At 34.6% G+C, this 22,577-nt stretch overlaps 1 protein-coding gene and 1 pseudogene across 2 annotated transcripts; one reads left to right on the forward strand and one right to left on the reverse strand.

The window, feature by feature from the left end:
* The first annotated feature begins 6,547 nt into the window (after positions 1 to 6,547).
* LOC120182879 lies at positions 6,548 to 14,562 on the forward strand (annotated as a pseudogene).
* Positions 14,563 to 17,967: 3,405 nt separating this feature from the next.
* On the reverse strand, positions 17,968 to 22,176 carry LOC120182748 (co-chaperone protein p23-2-like). Of its 2 annotated transcripts, none has more exons than XM_039187620.1 (6): positions 22,070 to 22,176; positions 21,474 to 21,657; positions 20,392 to 20,551; positions 19,681 to 19,708; positions 19,178 to 19,226; positions 17,968 to 18,222 (listed from the first exon to the last, which is right to left on the reverse strand). In XM_039187620.1, exons 1-6 carry the CDS (start codon positions 22,072 to 22,074, stop codon positions 18,181 to 18,183), a joined length of 468 nt encoding a protein of 155 aa, XP_039043551.1. In that variant the 5' UTR covers positions 22,075 to 22,176; the 3' UTR covers positions 17,968 to 18,180. The 2 variants fall into 2 exon arrangements, with proteins under 2 accessions (XP_039043551.1, XP_039043552.1); XM_039187621.1 differs by having other exon boundaries at positions 19,178 to 19,223; positions 19,674 to 19,708.
* Between the last annotated feature and the right edge of the window lie 401 nt (positions 22,177 to 22,577).

Here is a 22,577-nt window from a genome sequence, read left to right on the forward strand (position 1 = left end):
ATGTGTATTACGGAAGTTGCAAATTAAATAGGAAAAACACCTTTGATATCTACCAAAACCTTGGGAACATGTTGATTTCCTTATTTTCAAAGAAACATAATAACGTAGCATTATCAATCACCGAGGCAAAATACATTTCGATCGCTAATTGTTGTGCTCAAGTTTTATGGATGAAACAAAAACTCATTGACTATGGAATTGATGTAGGTACTATCTCTATCAAGTGTGATAATAGTAGTGCTATTTTTTTCACCAAAAATCTCATCCAACATTCTATAACTAAGCATATCTAGATTATACATCATTTCATTAGAAATCATGTCACCAAGGAATATATAGTTCTAGAGTATGTAGACATTTTGCATCAAGTAGTTGATATTTTTACAAAACCTTTAGATAAAGAACAATTTTGGGTACTTGGGAGAAAATTAGGTTTAACAAACCTACATTGACTTTGTGCTTAAATATTTTGTGCACTTTTGTGATTTTATGAAATAAAACATACTAAATGACTTCTTTGATGCCTATTATGCAGTTAGTTAAGAGAGCTCATGTTTTTCATTAAATATGACAAAATGTAAAAAAGTATGCTTAAATGTGTATTTATTTGTTTGAACATGTTTGTCTTGTTCATTTAGAGTTACCTATGTCGTTTTGATGCTCTAAAATATGCATTATGACCTTTTACATTTTTGGTGTTTTCTAACTAGAATTTTATGCAACTCTAGCAATCATACTTGTATGAATAAATGAAAGCTATTATCTTGGTCATAATTTTACGGTTTATATTTTTATATGCTTTGTATGTGTTAAATTGGTGCTAGAATTGCATTTTTGGACTTTTATGATGTATTTTTTTTATCATTTCGTGCATATAATATCGATAATATTCATATGGTATTGGTATTGTTCATCCTAAATCATCGAAATTATTCTTACAGTACATATTCTATTCTCTTAGCATCGATAATGTATCGATACCATTATTTTTAAGCTTTGAAGTATCGATACTCCACCAATGAGTATTGATACTCATGGTCGTATTTTGATAATATATATTAAGGCAAAATTTCTTCATTTTCTTAAAATCACACAAACCCTTTAACCCGTGAGCCTCAAAACCCTCTCAAACCCATTAATCAAATCCTCATTTTTCTTCATTTTCGAGACGGTTTCTCAGCGGATTTCAACTCCTAATCCTACATTAATCATCAATTCATGCTTCCATCTTCTGTTTCCATTTCAAATCAATGATTCAATGTAAAACAATTGAAACCCTAATTTTATTTTCTTCAATTTTTGAATATTTCTTGTTTAATTGATGCAAAAAAAAAACTACCAGGCTTTAGTTTTTAGTCATTTTCGTACTCTAATATAATATTATTTACTCTAATTTTATTTATTTTTCAACCCTATATTAGTTCTGATTTTTTTATTGTACTCACATATACTGTCACATACTTTATATTCATATATATATATATAATTCAGCCAATTAATTTATGTTTTTTTAATTTATATATATTTAATTGATAGCATACATATATGTAATCATTCTTTTGCAGGTTCCTCTTTCCTGATTTCAAAATGAGTCGTAACAAACTTCCCCGTTTTTCATCATCCCAAGCCAATCCACCTCCTAATCCTCCCTCCAATCCTAACCCAAATCTAGACCCAAATGATCTTACCATTAGGAATTCATGTTTTAATGAATCGGGTTATCAACACCTTTATGAGCATTACATTAAGCATTTTTAAGTCTATCCCCTTAGGACTGTGTATGCCCACTATACCAGTCATGACTACTCTTAAATTCAAATACTATCCTCTCCTTTGAGCTTGAAAATTAGAAAATAAATTCAAAATCAAACTCGTTTTCTACCATTAATTGATATGCATTTTCTATTCTAATACGATGTGTGTCCAAAATGAATTCTAAACCTATAATGAAGTATTCGCTCCAATCTCATGTGAAGATACATCACTATATATGCTTCTTCTATTGCTAAGGACCTTGCTCTCGATCTTATAGGACTTGATAATGAGAGAGAGAATGTAGACACCTCATCAAAAATTGGCAAGAGTGTTAGCGTCCTTGATTATCATGGGTGCTTCCTATATCTGGTTATCTCTTGGTGGTTTCAACCATTCAGAGGTAAATACTCTTCCCTTCGTACTGCCGACATCTAGTGGCTCCACTACTTCCGGCACAACAAAAGGATCAACTTTGCTTAAATCATTTTCGACGAGCTTGTTGACATCGTTAACAACATTCCCCCAAGCGAGTAAATTCTTTAGTCTATGGTTTCCTCATTTGTTCGTCAAAGCTAAAATCGATGTGTCTCACGATCCTGCTATTCCCTTGACCTCTTCTGTTGACCTAAAATATTTTCAAAAATCAAGGTGAGAACAAGTTGGAAAAACATGAAAGAAAAAGGAGAAAGGGAAGCATATAGGTAGTTCATCTGGAGTGGCTTCAGCTTAGCCTAAGACTCAGACTCAAGAAGATGACGTGATGCATGATAGAAATGATCTAGTGAATCATGTTCCTAATGACACCCTCTAGTCGGTGCTGAGGATGTCGATGAGATGCATCTCCGTTCTCGTATTCGGATGATGATGGAGACGCTCAATATGCATTTTGTGACTATGCAGTCTCATCTCACTAATATTTTCTCTTGGCAGTTGCCGATTAAGTATCGTGTCACAAAGATTTCTTTTCAACAGTTCACTCTTCAGTCGATGCACATGAATTTGCGACATGACTTTCACGCTCGGTTCAACACTATGACTCTTACTCGTGACCTTTCGGCTTTCCGTACCTTGTCTTCGGCTGTTGACCCTCCTCCTCCGTCGGATGCCTGATCTTCTTTACACTCTATTGATTGCTCATGTTTTGATTTGCTTTTGGATATTTATTTTTTTCGGATGTTTGTTTCTCATACTTTACTGTTTAATTTAAATTTGATTATTTATGTTTTTTTATGATTATGGATTTTAGATGCTTGCTACTTGGATATTTATGTTATTTCGATAATTTTATAGATATTATGCATTTTATATTTTGAGACATACTTATTTAATTATGATCATTTTTAAGCATTTGAGAATATTTTTTTGATAATTGAATAACTTTATTTGAATATATAAATATATAGCTAACTTTTTCATTTTTTGATTTAACAAAAAAAAAAGTGAGAAATGTCAAAATAAGGGAGAGTATTTTTCAAGAAAATCTTAAAATTTTCAAATTTTTTGTAATATAGAAAGTGGGAGATTCTTAAACATACTTTGATATTTTGGTATACCATAAGTAATTAATATTTTTAACAAATTTTAAGATTATATTTGATTCGATTATTCAAATATGAAAACTCTTTCAATAGTTAAAAACTCTATTTTACTCTTTACTTTATCGAAAAATTGAGTCATACACTAGAAATAATTTTGAAACATTTTTCTAAGTGTTTCGAATTTTTATCGAATCAAAAATCATTTTTAAGCATAGTAGTACAAATACAATAAGAATAATACCGATTTTGTTCATGTGACATCAACGAGTATCGATGTTGAAAGCTTAAAAATCAATAATAGTACTGATATTGCTCAAGGCAGTGCCAGTACTCCTTATGTTTTGCAAACTCTAGTAAGCTATTTTGGTATCAATACTATTTCAGTATCGATACTACTTTTAACAGTAGTATTGATACTACTCTTATGATTTTAAAACTTGTAAATTCATGTATACCATTTTGGTGTCGATACTAATCATAACAATAATAACAATACTCATTTGATCAATACAAATACCCTTTTTCTCAAAGTTTATATTTTTGGAATTAATGCAGGTAGTAATGATACTCCAAGCCTGAGTATCGATACTCTAAGTGTCTAGACAGCATTTATTAGGGGAAAACATCTCCCAACGGTTCTATTAACACCCACAGTTACCCAAATGGCTAGAATTTAAAGAGGGATTATAAAAGTAAGATTCCAAGTGATATGTGAAAACAAGAGATCACAAAGAAAGTCAAAGTAATCAAATAAAGTCAAAATTCAAGTCAATAATCTCAAACCTTATCCTCAAAGGTTGTTAAAATTCAGTGAATTTGTAAAAATCATTAATATGGATAGTTAAGGTAGTAAATGTAGATTTTTGTTTAGAAAGTCGAATCACTATAATTCTTGTGTTCAATCTTTTCAATTTTTCTTTAAGCTTCCACTATAATTTTAATTGTCGATTCACCTCCTCTTGGTTATTTTATTCATTCGATTGACTCAACAATCTATCATGCTAGTTATCGACAACTATTACCAACATGATAGAGTTCTCATTCATAAACTGGTTTCATCTAGCCTCGCTTATCACACAATATACACAATGATTACAAATTCATACACAATTTTGGTACCTAGATCCCATAGCAATCAAGTAACCAAGATAAGGAATCCTAGTGTTACATAGCGTTATATATGATTATCGCCACACAAGTAATATGTGGCTGCCCAATCTCACACAACAACCATACATGAATTATAGAAGAGAATTCGATCTCACATACCTTCGACAAATAATTCTCGCAATAAATCTCAAAAAGAGGTTGTTTGGTTTTTAATAGCATCAGGCCAAGCATGCATAAGCAATACAGCACACAATAAGACTCATAGGCCACACATCATATTTGCCACGCAAAACCATTCAAGGTAGGTTTACCACCCAAGTATTCATACTACTATTTAATTTTACCTCTATATATATATATATATATATATATATTCATATGATATCGATATCTAAGCTCAACAAATATCATTTTAAATCTCAAAATCATTCCAAAACCATCCTAAACACCTTAGACAAAGTTTTAATCGATTTCTAAGGCTCATGTGTCAATATGGGATCATTTAACACCAATATTACACATGTTTAACAACAAAATATCAAATCTTGAATTAAAAGCATGCTTTAACACTCAAACACTCAACATGCATACACAACAAACAAGGCATCAAATTTAGAAAGAACAAATAGCATTTCAAAGTTGAAAATGTGCTACCTTGATACTAGAAATTTGAAATGAACGTCCTTGCTCAGTTTTTACTCTAAGCTTCTCCTCCCCTTGCACTAGATGACTCTTCCCTTGCACTAATTAAACAAGTAATGAATGAATTAGAAACATGAGCTAGGGCCTAAAAGGAGTATGGAAATGCTCTTATAACACTAAAATGAAGCTTGAATGAGCTGGTTAAGCTCTAGGTTCAAAATTCTTCTTAAGCCCCCAATCATGCTATATAATATCTACATGGAAGACATTGAGATAAAATGTAAGCTCTTTGAATTCTCGAACTAAATCTAATTTTATCTTAATCCCAAATCTCAGTACCTTTAAGCTATACGCTTAACGAGGGAGAAATATGGAGAAAAAAGAAAATAGATAAGGGGAAGATGAAAAGGGTGCTCAACTTTAACCCCATTTCCCCCAAGTGACATAAGCTCAAATAAATGATAAATGATGGGAAAAGTCTGCAAAGTTAGGAGGATGGTTACACGTACGCATAAACCACATTGAAAACGTGATTATAAAATGATGGCTTCTTGTTTAATTATTTGTTCAAAGATACCAACAATATCAATTGCGTTTGAATGAGGAGTAGAAACATTTTGCCCATTTTCTGGACATTTATTTCCAATGGTCTTCGATTGTGTTCTATTTCATTAATTTATTGGAGAAAGGAAGGTTCTACGCCGTTGCAATTATTAATTTATTTCATTTTGTCTCTAATGTTTTTATTAATCTTTTGTTTATCATTTTCTTTCCCATGTGGGATGCATTATTTGATTCCATTTTCAATTGAATAATCAAATAAACTCGGTTTGCTGGCGTCTTTCAACATATAATTGTTTGGTATTTTATTTTATGAATTAATTCCTGTTTTATTATTGTAATAATTCATTATACTTTTTCACCTAATATAGAAATGACAAAAGATATAAAATTAATTTTATTAAAAAATTGGAACCCTAAGGGCTAACACGTTGATAAATTCTTATCAGATTATTAAAAAAATCATAACAGAGTTGTTAGCTGATCAATGAGAACACCTAATAATAACACACAACTGACCTTCTAACCAGATTTGAACACTAATAGTTTGCATGTATATATATACTCTCATCCATTTCCACACTTCCAAAACCAGCGGGAAAAATAGGAGAGCAAATTACAAGAGATTGACCCAACACAAAACCGAAATTTGATTTCCACAGGGTGTGCTTTTCTTCATTTGTTTTTCTAATTTCTCCATAGCTTGCACAGAAAAACCTAAACAGAAGGAAAACCCTGTTCCATTTCTTTTTAAAAAGAATCGAAAATCCGGGAAAAAGTATGGATGGTTTAGAAAGGGCTGGAAATCCCAGCAAAAAAATAGGGATTGGCAGCATAGGAAGGAGTATAAGCAGAAGCAGCAGGATCATTGAAGATGTATTTTCAGCTTCCATGCACTCAAGCCGAAGTCGTAGAGTCGACGAAGACGAAGAAGCTTTAAAATGGCTGCCATCGAGAGGTTACCCACTTATGATCGCCTTAGAACCAGCGTTATTCAGTCGTTTGTGGATCATGAAATCATCGGGAAGAAGGTGGAACATCGACAAGTTGATGTTACAAAGGTTGATATGAATGACAGACAGAAATTCATGGACATGCTCTTTAAGGTTGCTGAGGAAGACAATGAAAAGTACCTGAACAAGTTCAGAAACAGGATTGATAGGTAAGCGTAGGACACACGAAATTATATCTGATACTCATACACTTGCCCAAGTAACATAATTAATCACCAATTCTCTCCATTAATTTTGTTTTTGGTTGATTACAGGGTTGGTGTCAAACTACCAACAGTGGAAGTGAGGTTCGAGCACTTGACGATTGAAGCCGATTGCTACATTGGCAGCAGAGCTCTTCCTTCTCTTACCAACGTTTCTAGAAACATTGCGGAATCGGCTCTCGGCATGCTCGGAATCAAACTTACAAAGACAACTAATCTCACCATTCTTAAAGATGTCTCTGGCATTGTTAAACCATCAAGGTATATATTATAAGCTATGGCACTCTTCACTTTCTTTGTTTCCAAGGACTACTCATTGAATATGCGATTTACAGGATGACACTCTTACTGGGGCCACCTTCTTCTGGAAAGACGACCCTTTTGCTGGCTTTGGCGGGCAAGTTGGATGAAAGCTTAAGGGTTAAAGGAGATGTCACATACAACGGATATAGACTTAATGAATTTGTTCCTAAGAAAACATCGGCATATATCAGTCAAAACGATGTTCATGTCGGAGAAATGACAGTTCAAGAAACCTTAGATTTCTCGGCAAGATGTCAGGGTGTCGGGACTCGATATGGTAATATACCAAAAATAAACCATTCATTTTATGCTTGGTTGAATATGATTTTTAACTAAAACTTTTGAAATGTCTTTCTTTTATTTGAAGATCTTATGAAAGAGCTTGCTAGAAGGGAAAAAGAAGCAGGAATTTTCCCAGAAGCTGATGTTGACCTTTTCATGAAGGCAACTGCCATGGAAGGAGTTGAAAGCAGCCTCATCACTGACTACACTCTCAAAGTAAGATACCATTTACTCATTCATAAATCTTTCTTCAAACCTTAATCAATAAAATCAACCATGGATAAGTTTTCTGATTTTGTTTTGTATTGAATTGGTCAGCTTTTGGGCCTTGACATATGCAAGGATACCATTGTTGGAGATGAGATGCACCTGTTGGAAATAAAACACTCACACAAACAATTTTTATTGAAACTCAAACAAATATTACAAGAGTACTCTCACTCAAAAACAAGAACTACAACTCACTCTTATAAGACTTTGCTTCTTCACTCACTTAGAAGCTCTTAATTTTTTTTGATGCTTAAAACTAAAATGGGAAAGGGTATTTATACTACTCAAGAACAATTTCACTGCTATTGTGGAATCATCTCCAAACGAAACATTTCCACTTACTGACTCGTCTAGCTCCACAAACATGTCTTTCCTTCCACACATGTGATTGCTTGCACCACTGTCAAGATACCAGGAATTTGCTTGGCCACCATCAGTTTCCTTTCGTGCTAGAAGAAGAGTTTCTTTGCCATCTGTCTTTTCCTCCACGTAATTGGCCTTCTCCTCAATTTTGATGTTGGGAGCTCTACATTCTGAAGCATAATGCCCAAATTTTTGACAATTATAACATCGAATTTGAGATTTGTCATACTTTGAGTTTGGATTAATTCTTCCACGGCCTCGTGTTGAGCTTTCTCCTTTCTCATAGTTGTTGTTGGAATTGTTATTGTTGTAATTCCAGCCTCGTCCACGACCTCGACTTCCACCTCGTCCATGGCCTCTACCTCTGCCTTGGCCACGTTAGTTTCTATCATTGCGTTGGCTCTCATGCATATCCTTGAGTTGCAGCTTGAGGAGTTGCTCAGTAAACTCATGCTTCTTTTTATGCTTCTCTTCGTATGCTTGCAATGATCCTTGGAGCTGTTCGATCTTCATTTCTTCCAAGTCTTTAGTTTCTTCAATCGTCACGACGATGTGCTCAAATTTGGGATCCAACGAACGGAGTATCTTCTCTATTATCCTCACATCGTCTAACTTTTCACAAATTTCTTTTTAATTGATTAGAAACAGCTACTACTCTTGAGAAATAATCTGAAATAGACTCAGATGCTTTCATGTTTAAGGATTCGAATTCACCTCTTAATGTTTGGAGACGAACCTTCTTCACTTGCTCGGATCCTTTGTAAGAGGTTTGCAGCTTCTCCCACGCTTCCTTGTTAGAGCTTGCACTTGAAATCTTTTCAAAACCATCATCATCTAATGCTTGATAGATGAGGTAGAGAGCCTTCTTGTCTCTCTTTCTTGAATCCTTCAAAGTTGTCTTTTGATCTGGTGTAAGAGTAGCAAAAACATCATCATCCGCAGGCTCATTATAGCCTTTCTCTATGATATCCCACACATCTTGTGATCCAAGAAGTGCCTTCATTTTGATACTCCAATTGTCGTAGTTGTTGTTGTTGAGTGTCGGAACTTGGAATGGTGCCATACCATTTGCCATATCTCTCAATATAATGAGATTTTGTAAAATCCGATTGCACGGATGAATCCGGAACGATGAAAAAAAAAAAAAAACTTTGGAGGGACTTGGACAACTCGGTCAAGGGCTCCAACTCGGCTGAATCGGCTCAACTCGGTGAGTCAACTCGATTTTCTGGCAGCAGTCTTCCGGCGGTGCGTGGCGGTGCGTCAGAACTCAGATTGAGAAAATTCTGGCGGCGGCGTATTCCTCTCGTCGAGACTTTCGATCTTTCCAACTCTCTCTGATGCCACTTTGTTGGAAATAAAACACTCACACAAACAACTTTTATTGAAACTCAAACAAATATTACAAGAGTACTCTCACTCAAAAACAAGAACTACAACTCACTCTTATAAGACTTTGCTTCTTCACTCACTTAGAAGCTCTTAATTTTTCTTGATGCTTAAAACTAAAATGGGAAGGGGTATTTATACTACTCAAGAACAATCCTACACCACACAAATAAACTAATTTAAACCATTACAAATTCAACAAATATCTAACTCTCACCTAACTAAATTGATGTAAGCAATGACATCATTAATTAAATGATGTAAGCAATGACATCTTTAATTAAATGATGTAAGTAATGACATCAATTTAGTTTGGGTTTGGGTTTAGGCTCCCATAATGGATCAAGTTTATGATCCAACAGCACCGTGGAGTTTCTGGTGGACAAAAGAAAAGAGTAACAACAGGTTCATTATTTCTTAATCCCCTTCTTTTCACATTCATTTTCACATATTAATCTAACAATTTGATAAAATATAGGGGAAATGATTGTTGATCCAACCAAGACACTTTTCATGGATGAAATATCAACCGGTCTCGACAGTTCCACAACATACCAGATAGTCAAGTGTTTGCAGCAGATTGTGCACTTAACCGAGGCTACAATCTTCGTGTCGCTGCTGCAACCGGCTCCCGAGACTTTCGATTTGTTCGATGACATCATCCTCTTGTCCGAAGGTCAAATCGTTTATCAGGGTCCGCGTGAGCACATTGTTGACTTTTTTGAGGCTTGTGGTTTCAAATGTCCTGAAAGGAAAGGCACTGCTGACTTCTTACAAGAGGTTACTTCAAAGAAGGATCAAGAACAATACTGGGCAGATAGAAGCAAGCCATACAGATACATTACAGCGACTGAATTTGCAAGCAGGTTCAAGAGCTTCCATGTCGGAATGCGGCTCCATAACGAGCTCTCTGTGCCTTTCGACAAGTTGAGAGGACACAAAGCAGCATTGGCTTTCCAAAAATTCTCAGTCTCCAAAATGGAACTTCTTAAGGCCTGTTGGGACAAAGAATGGTTATTGATCAAGAGGAATTCGTTCCTTTACGTGTTCAAGACTGTTCAAATTATTATCATGGCAATCATCGCGTCGACGGTGTTTTTGCGGACTGAATTGAACACTAGAAACGAGCAAGATGGTGCAACCTATGTTGGTGCACTTATATTTGGAATGGCCATAAACATGTTTAACGGTCTGTCCGAGCTCTCCTTGATGATCAATAGGCTTCCAGTGTTCTATAAACAAAGGGATCTTCTGTTCCACCCAGCCTGGACTTACACTTTGCCCAGTTTCTTGCACAGGGTTCCAATATCGATTCTTGAATCTGTTGTTTGGGTTGGTGTGACATATTACACTATCGGATTTGCACCAGAGGCCAGCAGGTATATCGAATCGCATCAATTTTTTAACATGTCACTCTACTAATCCCAGCTGTCCTTTTACCTGAGCAACAAGTTAACACCCTTCAATCCTATTGCCAGGTTTTTCAAGCAGCTTCTGCTGGTGTTTCTGACACAACAAATGGCAGCTGGGCTCTTTAGACTCATCGCCGGATTATGCAGAACAATGGTCAAAGCTAACACTGGAGGGGCTCTTACGCTTCTCCTTGTGTTCTTGTTGGGAGGCTTCATTGTTCCTAAACGTAAGCATAAATTGACAAAAAAAGGGAAGATTATCACACTTCTCCCTGTTAGTTAAGGTTAACTGATATGGGGTGTTTTATTTTGACAGGTGAAATTCCGAATTGGTGGGAATGGGCTTACTGGGTTTCACCATTGAGTTATGGTTACAATGCCTTCACTGTGAATGAACTATTCCACCCGAGGTGGATGAACAAACTGGTATGTTATATAGCTTTCTTTTCAGTAAGATATTGGATGTTCTTATATTAAGAAAAGACGTACAATTTCATTTAAAAGAAGGTTAGTTACAAGCCGAAACTGTCTACAATGCAGGCTTCGGACAATGTCACGCCGTTGGGGGTACAATTGCTTAGGAACTATGATGTTCCAAATAATGAAAACTGGTATTGGATTGGATTCGGGTTCACAGTGCTCTTTAACGTTCTCTTCACCTTTTGTTCTCTATCACTCAACAAGGAAGTGGAATGTCAAGCCTTAAATACCATTCCCAATAGTGTTTCCAACACTATGTGGGATTGAGCATTACCAACACCTTTGCCCTCACGTACCTAAACCGTAAGTTTCAACACTTCGTTGGACTAATGCGTTCCGCTAGCATATCAGTATCTTCCTTTAGGTAACTTATCTTCTGCATTTTCTTGGTTGCTGTATAATAGCCCTTGGAAAGCCGCAAGCTGTAATTTCCGAGGAAACCGCAGAAGAACTAGAGGCTAACTATGAAGGTACCGAGGGAGAACCAAGGTTAAGGAGACCTGAATCGAGCAAAGATTCATTCCCACGATCACTCTCTACTGCAGATTCACTTAATTCAATTAAGAAACTTGACAAAATGGTTTGTTTCTATAAAGTTCTCTTTTAACTATCAAGATATTAACCGAAGTCTGTATTAAATGAAATCTTTTAGAAGAAATAGAAATCCAAAGAATGAGCAGTCGGACCAATCCCAATGGAATGAGACAAAATGATTCGTCACTTGATGCAGCCATCGGCGTTGCTGCCAAGAGAGGAATGGTTCTTCCTTTCACTCCTCTTGCAATGTCCTTCGACACTGTCAATTACTATGTAGATATGCCACCGGTAAGATCCTTTTTCCGCTCTTTACAAGTCGAATTTCAACATAAACCTTATAATTGTTACCATGGAGCATGGTCTGAAAATCAAGTGTATTTGAACAGGAAATGAAAGCACAAGGAGTTGCAGAAGACAGATTACAACTACTTCGAGGAGTAACGAGTTCGTTTAGGCCAGGAGTGTTGACTGCATTGATGGGAGTCAGTGGAGCTGGAAAGACAACATTGATGGATGTTTTAGCCGGAAGAAAAACCGGTGCATATATCGAGGGTGATATAAGAATATCTGGTTTCCCCAAGGTACAAGAGACCTTTGCTAGAATTTCTGGATACTGCGAACAAAATGATATTCACTCACCTCAAGTTACTGTCAAAGAATCCCTGATTTACTCCGCTTTCCTACGGCTTCCGAAAGAAGTCAGCAGTGAGGAAAAGATGGTAAGAACACTGCTTTGTGTTATTTTCAATGACATAAAACATGACATTAGTTATTTAATTCAGGGTCTAAACATTATTTGATGTTCTGTTTAGACTTTTGTGGATCAAGTGATGGAACTGGTCGAACTCGATAACCTTAAAGATGCTATAGTAGGGCTGCCAGGAGTCACAGGGTTGTCCACCGAACAAAGAAAGAGGTTAACAATTGCAGTAGAACTTGTTGCTAATCCCTCAATCATTTTCATGGATGAACCAACCTCTGGCCTCGATGCAAGGGCAGCAGCCATTGTCATGAGGACTGTTAGAAACACGGTGGATACTGGACGAACAGTTGTTTGCACTATTCATCAGCCTAGTATCGATATCTTGAAGCCTTTGATGAGTTACTGCTGATGAAAAGAGGAGGTCAGGTGATTTACTCTGGACCGTTAGGACGAAATTCTCATAAGATATTTCGAGGTATGTAACTATAACAAGATATCTGGCATCTATTTCACTAATTCAAACAGGAAAAAAAGGAAATCATCATCATTTCATTCCCCTCTTGTTCACCATTGCAGGCAATCCCTGGAGTTCCCAAAATTAAAGACAAGTACAATCCAGCTACATGGATGCTAGAAGTGAGCTCTATAGCTCGACTTGGAATCGACTTTGCTGAACACTATAAATCTTCATCCTTATATGAGTAAGTCCAGACAATAAGGAATTTCAATTGTCTACCATTCACTTATTTTTGTTGCATTGAGCTAATGTATATAAATGTATGCAAACAGGAGAAACAAGGCCTTAGTAATGGAGTTAAGCACACCGCCTGCAGGAGCTAAAGACCTTTATTTTGCCTCTCAGTACTCACAGTCCTCATGGGGTCAATTCAAATCATGCCTTTGGAAACAGTGGTGGACTTATTGGAGAAGTCCAGACTATAACCTTGTTAGATACTTCTTCACTTTAGTTTCCGCTCTCATGGTCGGTACCGTATTTTGGCAGGTCGGCACTAAAAGGTCAGTAACGATTTTCAACTTACAAAGATCATATTGTTGCCCTTATTTTTCATGTCTGCACGATTATCCAATGTTTGACAAAAGGCTTACATTTTCTTTCTCTTTGTTCCAATGGTTCAGGGATACCACAACCGATCTTATGATGATAATTGGGGCAATGTATGCTGCAGTCATGTTTGTCGGAATTGCTAACAGCTCAACAGTACAGCCGATTGTAGCCACCGAAAGAACGGTGTTTTATCGCGAACAAGCAGCTGGGATGTATTCTGCGCTACCGTATGCCCTGGCACAGGTGCGTGGAAACAGATTTATTGCAGTCATTCATTACATTTCCATTCTTTAATCTCGAAATTAACTGCATAAACTGCTTAATTGCAGGTTATATGTGAAGTGCCATACGTATTATTCCAAACATCGTATTATACGCTGGTAGTGTACGCAATGGTGGGATTTGAATGGACTGCAGCAAAGTTCTTCTGGTTCTTCTTTGTCAACTTCTTCTCCTTCCTTTACTTCACTTACTATGGAATGATGACAGTTTCCATCACACCCAACAACCAAATAGCAGCTGTATTCGCTGCCGCCTTCTACGCTCTCTTTAATCTTTTCTCTGGCTTCTTCATTCCAAGACCGGTAAGTTTACTTGTCTTACAAGCAATCATTGAGTTTTAACGATGATCAACAAAACTGATACAAATTCATTAATTTCAGAGAATTCCCAAGTGGTGGATCTGGTATTACTGGATATGCCCCATGGCATGGACAGTTTACGGACTCATTCTGTCACAATATGGAGATGTTGAAGACACCATAAAAGCACCCGGTGTCGTGCCCGATCCCTCTGTTAAATCGTATATTAAAGATCAATACGGATACGAGTCGAACTTCATGGGACCGATTGCTGGAGTTTTGATCGGCTTTGCAGCCTTCTTTGCCTTCATGTTTGCCTACTGCATAAGCAAACTCAACTTCCAGACCAGATAATTTTCAAGTTTTATACACTCAAACTTCCACATCAGATAATTTTGAAGTTCTGTAATTTATAAATTATTTTTTATCTTCTATGTTTAGGTTCTTATTATTCTTCCCAATAATGTAATTTTAAATTTTGAAATTAAATTTTTATTTTAATATCTTATCATTCTTTACACACAACACTTGTTAATAAATGTAATAATTAATTTTATTTTTATATAATAATAATACAATCCAAATGCCCATCATAAAAATCTCTAAGTTTATATAATTATTTTATTATAAGAGCGATTTATATAACATAACCAAAAGTGATAATATTAACGAATATATTATTATAATCTATACACTACAATAAGTACATTTAATGACCAATTTTTGAAGTAATATAATAACTTTGCCCCCACCCCCTTTTCTATTTAAATACTTATTTAATCTCTATTGATTTTAAAATTAAATAAATTAATAATTTATTTAGAATAAATATAGTTTAAGTCACTGTCAAAATTGAAAGCTAAAATAATTTCATCATAATATTATATATTGGTTTCGTCCAAGTGTATTGACTAATTAAATGATGTTCGTGTACAATGTGACTTAAAATGTATTTATTTTAAATAAATTATTAATTCATTTTATTGTAAAATTTAATAGAGATTAAAGATTTTTTTTTCCAATTCAACGAACTTATATTATTCTTCATGAATAAAACATATACATTGTATTGACCAATTGAATGAAGTCCATGTACAATGTGACTAATTAAATATAATATGTACCTCTAAAAAACAAAGTTCTAGTACTAGTTAAAACTTAATGCAAGTTCATGTATGATAAGAAAATCAACTACTATATAAACAACATCAAACATTTCTAATTAGTTAATCTATATCAAAACCAACCAACCATGAGTTCACATCTAAAAGGTTTCCAAAAAATTAATCATGACAAATCAAATACGTAAAACACTATGTGAGTATAAGAAAGATCACTCCATATGCACTCAAAAAAGATTTGTAACAGTGGATTGATGAAAATTTTCATTTGAAAGTTAGTCAAGGTACAATATCGGACACACTCAAGCAATCATCTAAGTTATCTTAGTTATATTTGTAATTTTATAGAATTATTAATTACAAGATTGAAGGGACCATAAATTTATATAAGAATCTTCCAGAAAATTATTATCTTACTAATTTATCGAAATTATTAATTTAGACCTTGAACCCAAATTGGAACCGAGAAAAAATATTATTTTAGAGAAGTTAATAATTTATCGAGTATACAATTTATTCTTTTCTTTATTTAATATTGACAACCTTTAATAGGCTTGTAGTGACAAAGGAAATATTCCTAGTGGTCATAAAATAAAGATCCCTAATATATAAGATATTGACTAACAAGACTAAAATTATAAAGGAAATTGTATGAACCAAACAATCTCAGTGGTTAAAAGGATGGTTGCTATCCCTAGAGGTCTCGGGTTAGAATAATAGCTACTGTAGGATATTTGAGCATTCATTGTAAAATGATTTATAGTCTTTAGAACAAATACTACGACTTGCAATGTCCTTAGATTAATAAAAAAAAGGAAATAAAAATCTAATGTAGCTGAGGAAACAAATAAAACTCTAATTTGTTGCCCTCAATAAATATGCTTTCCTCCTCTGACATGCCTTTCCAATAAAGGCATCTGCATCAATACTCCCCTTCTCGGAGTTGAGCTTGTCCTCAAGCTCAAATTCAGGATAAACTTCTTGTAAAACTTCAAACAGTTCTCAGGTGGCATCTTTTTTAGAACATCTTGCTCATTGCACTAACAATTCATGTAAACCTTGACTAAGCCTACTACGAATGATAGCTATTGGGGTGGGTAAGGCCTTGCCATTGCACACCAAGGTAAAGTCTTCCACAACAGCTGGTTGAGGTCCCTAGTATTCTCTCAACAAAGAAACATGGAACTCATCATGTACCATGTCCACAGGTAACTCAAGTTGATAGGCCATCGTTCCTACCTTGTTTAACAGCTTGAAGGACCAAAACACTTCAGAAGCAGTTTGTGATGCTTCTGTTTAGTTATTGTCAATTGTTGATATTGTTGAAGTCGTAACCAAACCCAAATTATGACTTTAAAAGTCAACTCTCTGGGCCCCACGACATAGGTGTTCTTACTTTGTTGATGTACCCCACTAGTTTCATTGGTTGTCTCCTTAGTCGTTGGAATGATCGGATTATATTTTGAAAAGTTGGCTAATTCAAGTTAGTTTAGGATGATATTTTGAAGAGACCTTTTTTTACGTTCCAATGCTCGAGCCATGTTTATTGCAACTCCTAAGTTTCTCGGCTGTTACATCTTAATACTGATTCTAAGTTCCTCTATCAATTCAATAGTAAAGAGATCTACTTGTTGCGGTTTAAGATCAAAAGTCCTAACCAATAACGATTGAAATTAGCTTTGATACTCTTCTATAGTTCTGGTCTGTTTCAGGTTAACAATTTCCCCCAAAAGGTTATTACGTATAGGTGGACCAAACCTCACACGACAACACTCCTTGAAGCGCCCCCAATCGAGGCATGCCTTATCTTCTTCCATTTGATCGAACCATACTTATGGCTCCCCTAAGAGATGAAATATCACTAAGTCTACCTTGTCATCTTTATTAGTCCGTTGATTGCCAAAGAATTTCTCGCACTGTTTCAACCACCCTAAAAGATCTTCAATACCATCATACATAAGAAATTCCATCTTAGAGTATCATGGCAGCATAGACCCAACTTGTCAGGGGTCTGAAATCCCCTTTTTGCCTCTGCTGATATCTCGTCCTTCCATAATTATGTGTGAATACCCTTTCACTGTTAAAGATCGAATGAGATAATGCAATCATCTACTCCTCTGAAGCTCGCTGCGTTGTAGTCGTTTGTTCCATGAAATCACTCAATTTGTTTGTCAAATCCTCTACGTTACCCATGACAGAAGGCTCTAATAACAATATGTTATGAGCCTTGACGTAAGATCTAATCACGGGTCTAGACGTAGAAGATTACTGTGACATGATTAATCAAAGACATAGATTTGTCCTCGACGGAACCCCTTCTACATATAACGTTTGTAATAAAGTAATTGTTTGTTTTCTTTATTCAATATTACCAGCCTTTAATAGGCCATAAGTGACAAAGGAAATAATCCTAACGGACATAAAATAAAGATCCCTAACATATAGGAGCTTGACAGAAGTTATAAAGGAAATAAAAATCTAGCATGATAGAGGAAACAAAAACTCTAATTTGCTTGCTTCCCTCTATATATTTATTGCCTTCCTCCTTTGATATTGCTTTCCAATAAAGGCATCCACACCACAAGACCAACACCCATGTCCAATAATAATACGAGTCAAATTAACATAGGTACTACCATTAGATGGGTAAAGATTCAAAATGATAGATACTCATGCAACATATTCAACCGAATTCAGTTTTTCAAGACAAACACAATTATTTATAGGCTCTAAATTTGCCACTAGCCCTGCATTTTAAGCACAAAGTTATAATTCCACTGCATAAAATTGGGCAGCTCTTCAAGAAAAGCTTAGTACCTCCATCATCAACTTGTCAATGGAAAATCGGGTTTTATTTCTTAGTTTCCTCTTGCTTTTTCCAAATCAGGAAGATCTGCAGTGCATATTAGAAAATTAGTAAGAATAGAAAAGAGAAATGTGAAATTGAAAGAAAATAACCATGAATAAGAGGTTTTCTCTAATTCATGCATCTTCAACATGTTTTAAGTGCTTAGACTCCCTTGTTCCTTGACTTAAATGCAGAATAAAGGCACCCAGGATTTATTAGTGTTGCCTTAGCAGAAATGAAAACAGTTAATCTAGACCTATGTTATTTGAACTCCAGTGTGATCGTCAAATACATGTCCAAGATGGGTGCATTCCTTTTATTTATATATTAAGTTCTTCTATGTATATGGGGGTTCGTTGCTAGGTTACAACCTAATACCATATCCGGATATGCATCAAACATGAAGACTCCAAGAGAAACAAAGAGTTGGAGTAACATAGAACAAGACCGCGTAAATATGTAACTATGTAAGTGCTAAACCAATTGCAACTTGCAAGTTATTCTAGCCTTAACTCTTTTAATCAAATAGATTCCCTCACTAATACAGGGAAGGTCAATACATATTGAGGTTGTAACATGCAGCAAAAAACTCATCACAACAGTTAAAAGGTTTATCTAGTAGATATATATAGTCTAGTATATCTTAAAACCAAGTTAACTTAAGAAGAATTAACTTCTGCATATATTTTGAAATATAATTCAAGAGGAACAGAAATAATATCATTCACAATATTTACAATGATCAGAATAGACATGCAACCATTATAAATATTAATACGAACTAAATTAAGGTAACATTCCTTAATACGTTTCCCCAGGTCCCTAATGAATTGTGTTCAAATTTATAGGCCTATTAATTGATCTTAAAGCAACTTTTTTTCATTTTACGACCTGAGGAAAAAAATGTTGGAACCTTAAATTGTACTCTATGAAGAATACATATCTTAAGAATGCAATCCAATTTAATAGTTTCAGGAAGCAATCAAGTTGTTTAACTCACACAGCATTCCTTCATCATCGCTACTTTCTTCTTCTCGAGCAACATACTGCAAAAAGAAACAAATTCACATCAAATGGTTAATCAATAATTACGAAGCATTTCAAATGCCTCTACCAGTTTAGATGTAGGCACAAGTTAGGATTTTCATCCCTTTTTTAAATTTGGGAAGTAATGATAGCACGCAATAACATTCCAAAAAACGATGACTGAGACAATTAATAGATGTTATTAGGACGTTATGTTTTTTTCTATACTATAACAAAGGGTACAAAAATACTTTTAAGTCATTCTTGCTTCATGACTTAAAAAGTTATTAGAATTGAACTTTTAAGTTCTAGACTTCTAGGAACTTTATAATTTGCCTGACGGCCAAGAAGAGATTTTCCCTTTGTTTCTGGGCGTGAAACTTCAGATTCAATGGCTAAATTAAATCTGAAATCATTGTCTTCCACATCAACTGCATTATGCATCCATAAGTGGAACAAAAACCAATTACCTGGTCATCATCATCATCATCAGAGGCCAAATCAGCTGCCAAGGACCAAAAAGCTCCAGTTAGATGATCCAATATAATCATAACTTAAATATGAATGTTATACATCATTAATAGAATAGTCCATTAGATACAGAAAAGAAAGTTATGAATAGACAAGTAATACTACAGCATTAAGACCATATGAAAAAACCCATGTTACTTCGAGTAGGGGTGAGAGTTGAATATAAGTATGTCTGGGTAAGTTTGTTTTTTTTCTAAGTTTTTCCATGTATTTGGAGGACCCTTGGACAGTCATACTCCCAGCATCCATGTCCAAATATATTCCGGACATGGGTACTCCAAAAAAATGAAGTGTTGGAAAACATAAGATAAAACTCAAAATAACTTAGGTCAGAGGGCAGAACAGGAGGATTTTCACGCATGTACGTATCAGAAATAAAAATATTCATGGGGTTCCAAAATTATAAAATATCATTTCAAGGTATAAATGTACTAGAACCGTTTCCAAGAAGCATAGGTTGGAAAGACATGGATGAAATAGAATGAAAATAATTGTACAAAGGTAAATGCTTCATCGATGTTGAAATGAAAAAGCAAGTATATAATCTACAAATAGTCTAGGTTTTTAGGCATAAGCAAGAGTGCAAAGTTCGCAAGGCACATCATGCAAATAGAAGTTAATAGATTAGAAACCGAAATAAATGATTACATAACTTACAGTTTGGATCTTCGTCATCTTCATCACACCATTTGTTCCAATCAACCTTGATGTAAGGTGCAGGTTTCTCTTCTGACTTTACCAATCTTTTCCACCACCCTTTTTCTTCTTTCATGATCGAGCATATTATATTCCTTAACCCAACATTAGTTTTGCAACCCTGCACAATAATCGGAATAGTTTTTTGAAGAAAGTCTGAAGGATTTCCTTTAAACAAAAATGTGAATAAACGGAAAGAAATGAAAATAACAATAAGAGTTACTGAAAAGCAATAAAGGAAAATTTCCTTCCGTGTTATACTTTCAGGGAAATTTACAAAACTACCTTGCACCCTCGTATGTTACAAGTTTTCTGTGTTTTCCATCATTTAGTTTTTCACCATTGCCATTCAACTCTGGCCATCTTAAACAAAAACTAAGTCTCAATTTGCAATGCTTATATTTCACTTCAAATGAGAAACGGCCCAAAGATCAAAGCCACAAACTATGTTCAATTTCGTGATTTCCTTCAATGTTCATCTTTTTTACTTCGAGAAGAAGCAAGATCCAAACTTTCTTAATGGGATTTGTTTAAGATCCTAATTTGAAATGTTTGTATGTTACTTCAAATAAGAAACTGGCAAGGCCAGCAATCAATCCAGAAATTAGGCTCATTTTCTTGATTTTCCTTTCAATCAGCTTTTGACTCTTAGAAGATTAAACTCATTATAAAAATACAAGATGAAAGAATTCTTAATGACTTTATCTAATGTAGATAACATTGACCATTTCCACTCTTCTCGGACAATAGTCATGAAGACAGACAGACAGACATGAAGAAACTAAGTTGCTCAAACTATACATTTTTCTTATGGTATCCTTATCTAAAGCTATTGTCTTATATATATTTAGACATGACATGAATACTACAATATGACCCCCCCCCCCCAAGAACTCTCCAAATACATGAAAAACTTGAAAGAAATTGAACATACCACACCCAAATAACAGTGTGGAAACAAAAATTAAGAAATCCATTATAACTTTATAGTACTAAATTACTAATGAAGAGCAAAAATGAGCATATAGGATACAAAAACTCACCTCAGGAACTATTTTCCCAAAAAGCTCCAAACTGAAATCAAAGGATTCTCCTTGCACTCCCATGGCAGAGAAGCTAAACAACCCTTGAGGCTCACATTTAACAGAAATGTCTTTCGCATCAGGCAAAGAAATTGTAAGATATACCTTATCAGAACGCTGAGCCCAAAGAACCTCTGGTTGACGACTGAGAAACAAAGAAAACAAACAGTTAAACCCATAAATCAGAAAGCCAGATAGAATAAATATATTTAAAAAATACTTATAATCATGAATAATCAACATCAAAATGAAGCAAACAGAAGCAAAGCCAAATAAAATTAACCCGCTTATTTGTTAGTACTTTTTACAGTATTATACAGCAAGAACCAGAGAAGAAAAGCCTAAAATGGTTGCGAAATCTACAACTTTTTTACCAAAAATATTTGGAACATTAAAAACCAAACACTGGGTTTGTTCTTAAAAATCAAAACAAGTTTAGTATAAGGACGTCTCCCTCTTTATTTTGGCAACAGAGGAATCAAGCAAAATAAAACAGTAAAACGAAATATGAAAATTTATGAGAATCATGAAAGAAAGAGGGAAAAAGATTAAAGAACCTCATGTTTGAGGGTGCTTCAATGAAGAGTGTAAAACAGTGAAAGAAAATAAAAACAAAACTAAAGAGGGTTTTAGCAGATGATTGAGGATTCAACGAATTATCAAAATTGAGCGTAGTTTTGGGTCTCGTCGATCAAATTTGAGGGTTTATTTATTGGATAATTGACAAAAGAAGATGTTATTTTCTTGAAGTTTTGGGATTAAACAGTTTGTTCGATTAATTTTATTAATTGATTAATAAAATTTTAAATAAATATTATATTATATTTAGGATGAACGTAATATTTTATGTTATATAAGTGAATTTAAACTTTTAAAATTTCAAGAGACGAAATTAAATTTATAAAATTTTGAAGGAGACGAAAATAGATTTTTAATAAATACATATATTTAAAATATATTATAATTTTAAAATTTTAAGGATTGCTCGCCTTAATCCACCTTAATTGTAATCACTCGACATTATCCAAAAAAAAGTTACATTTAAATTATTTACATTATTAGTTT

The sequence above is a fragment of the Hibiscus syriacus genome, unplaced genomic scaffold (assembly GCF_006381635.1).
Source record: "Hibiscus syriacus cultivar Baekdansim isolate YM2019G1 unplaced genomic scaffold, ASM638163v2 tig00112738_pilon, whole genome shotgun sequence".
NCBI lineage: Eukaryota > Viridiplantae > Streptophyta > Magnoliopsida > Malvales > Malvaceae > Hibiscus > Hibiscus syriacus.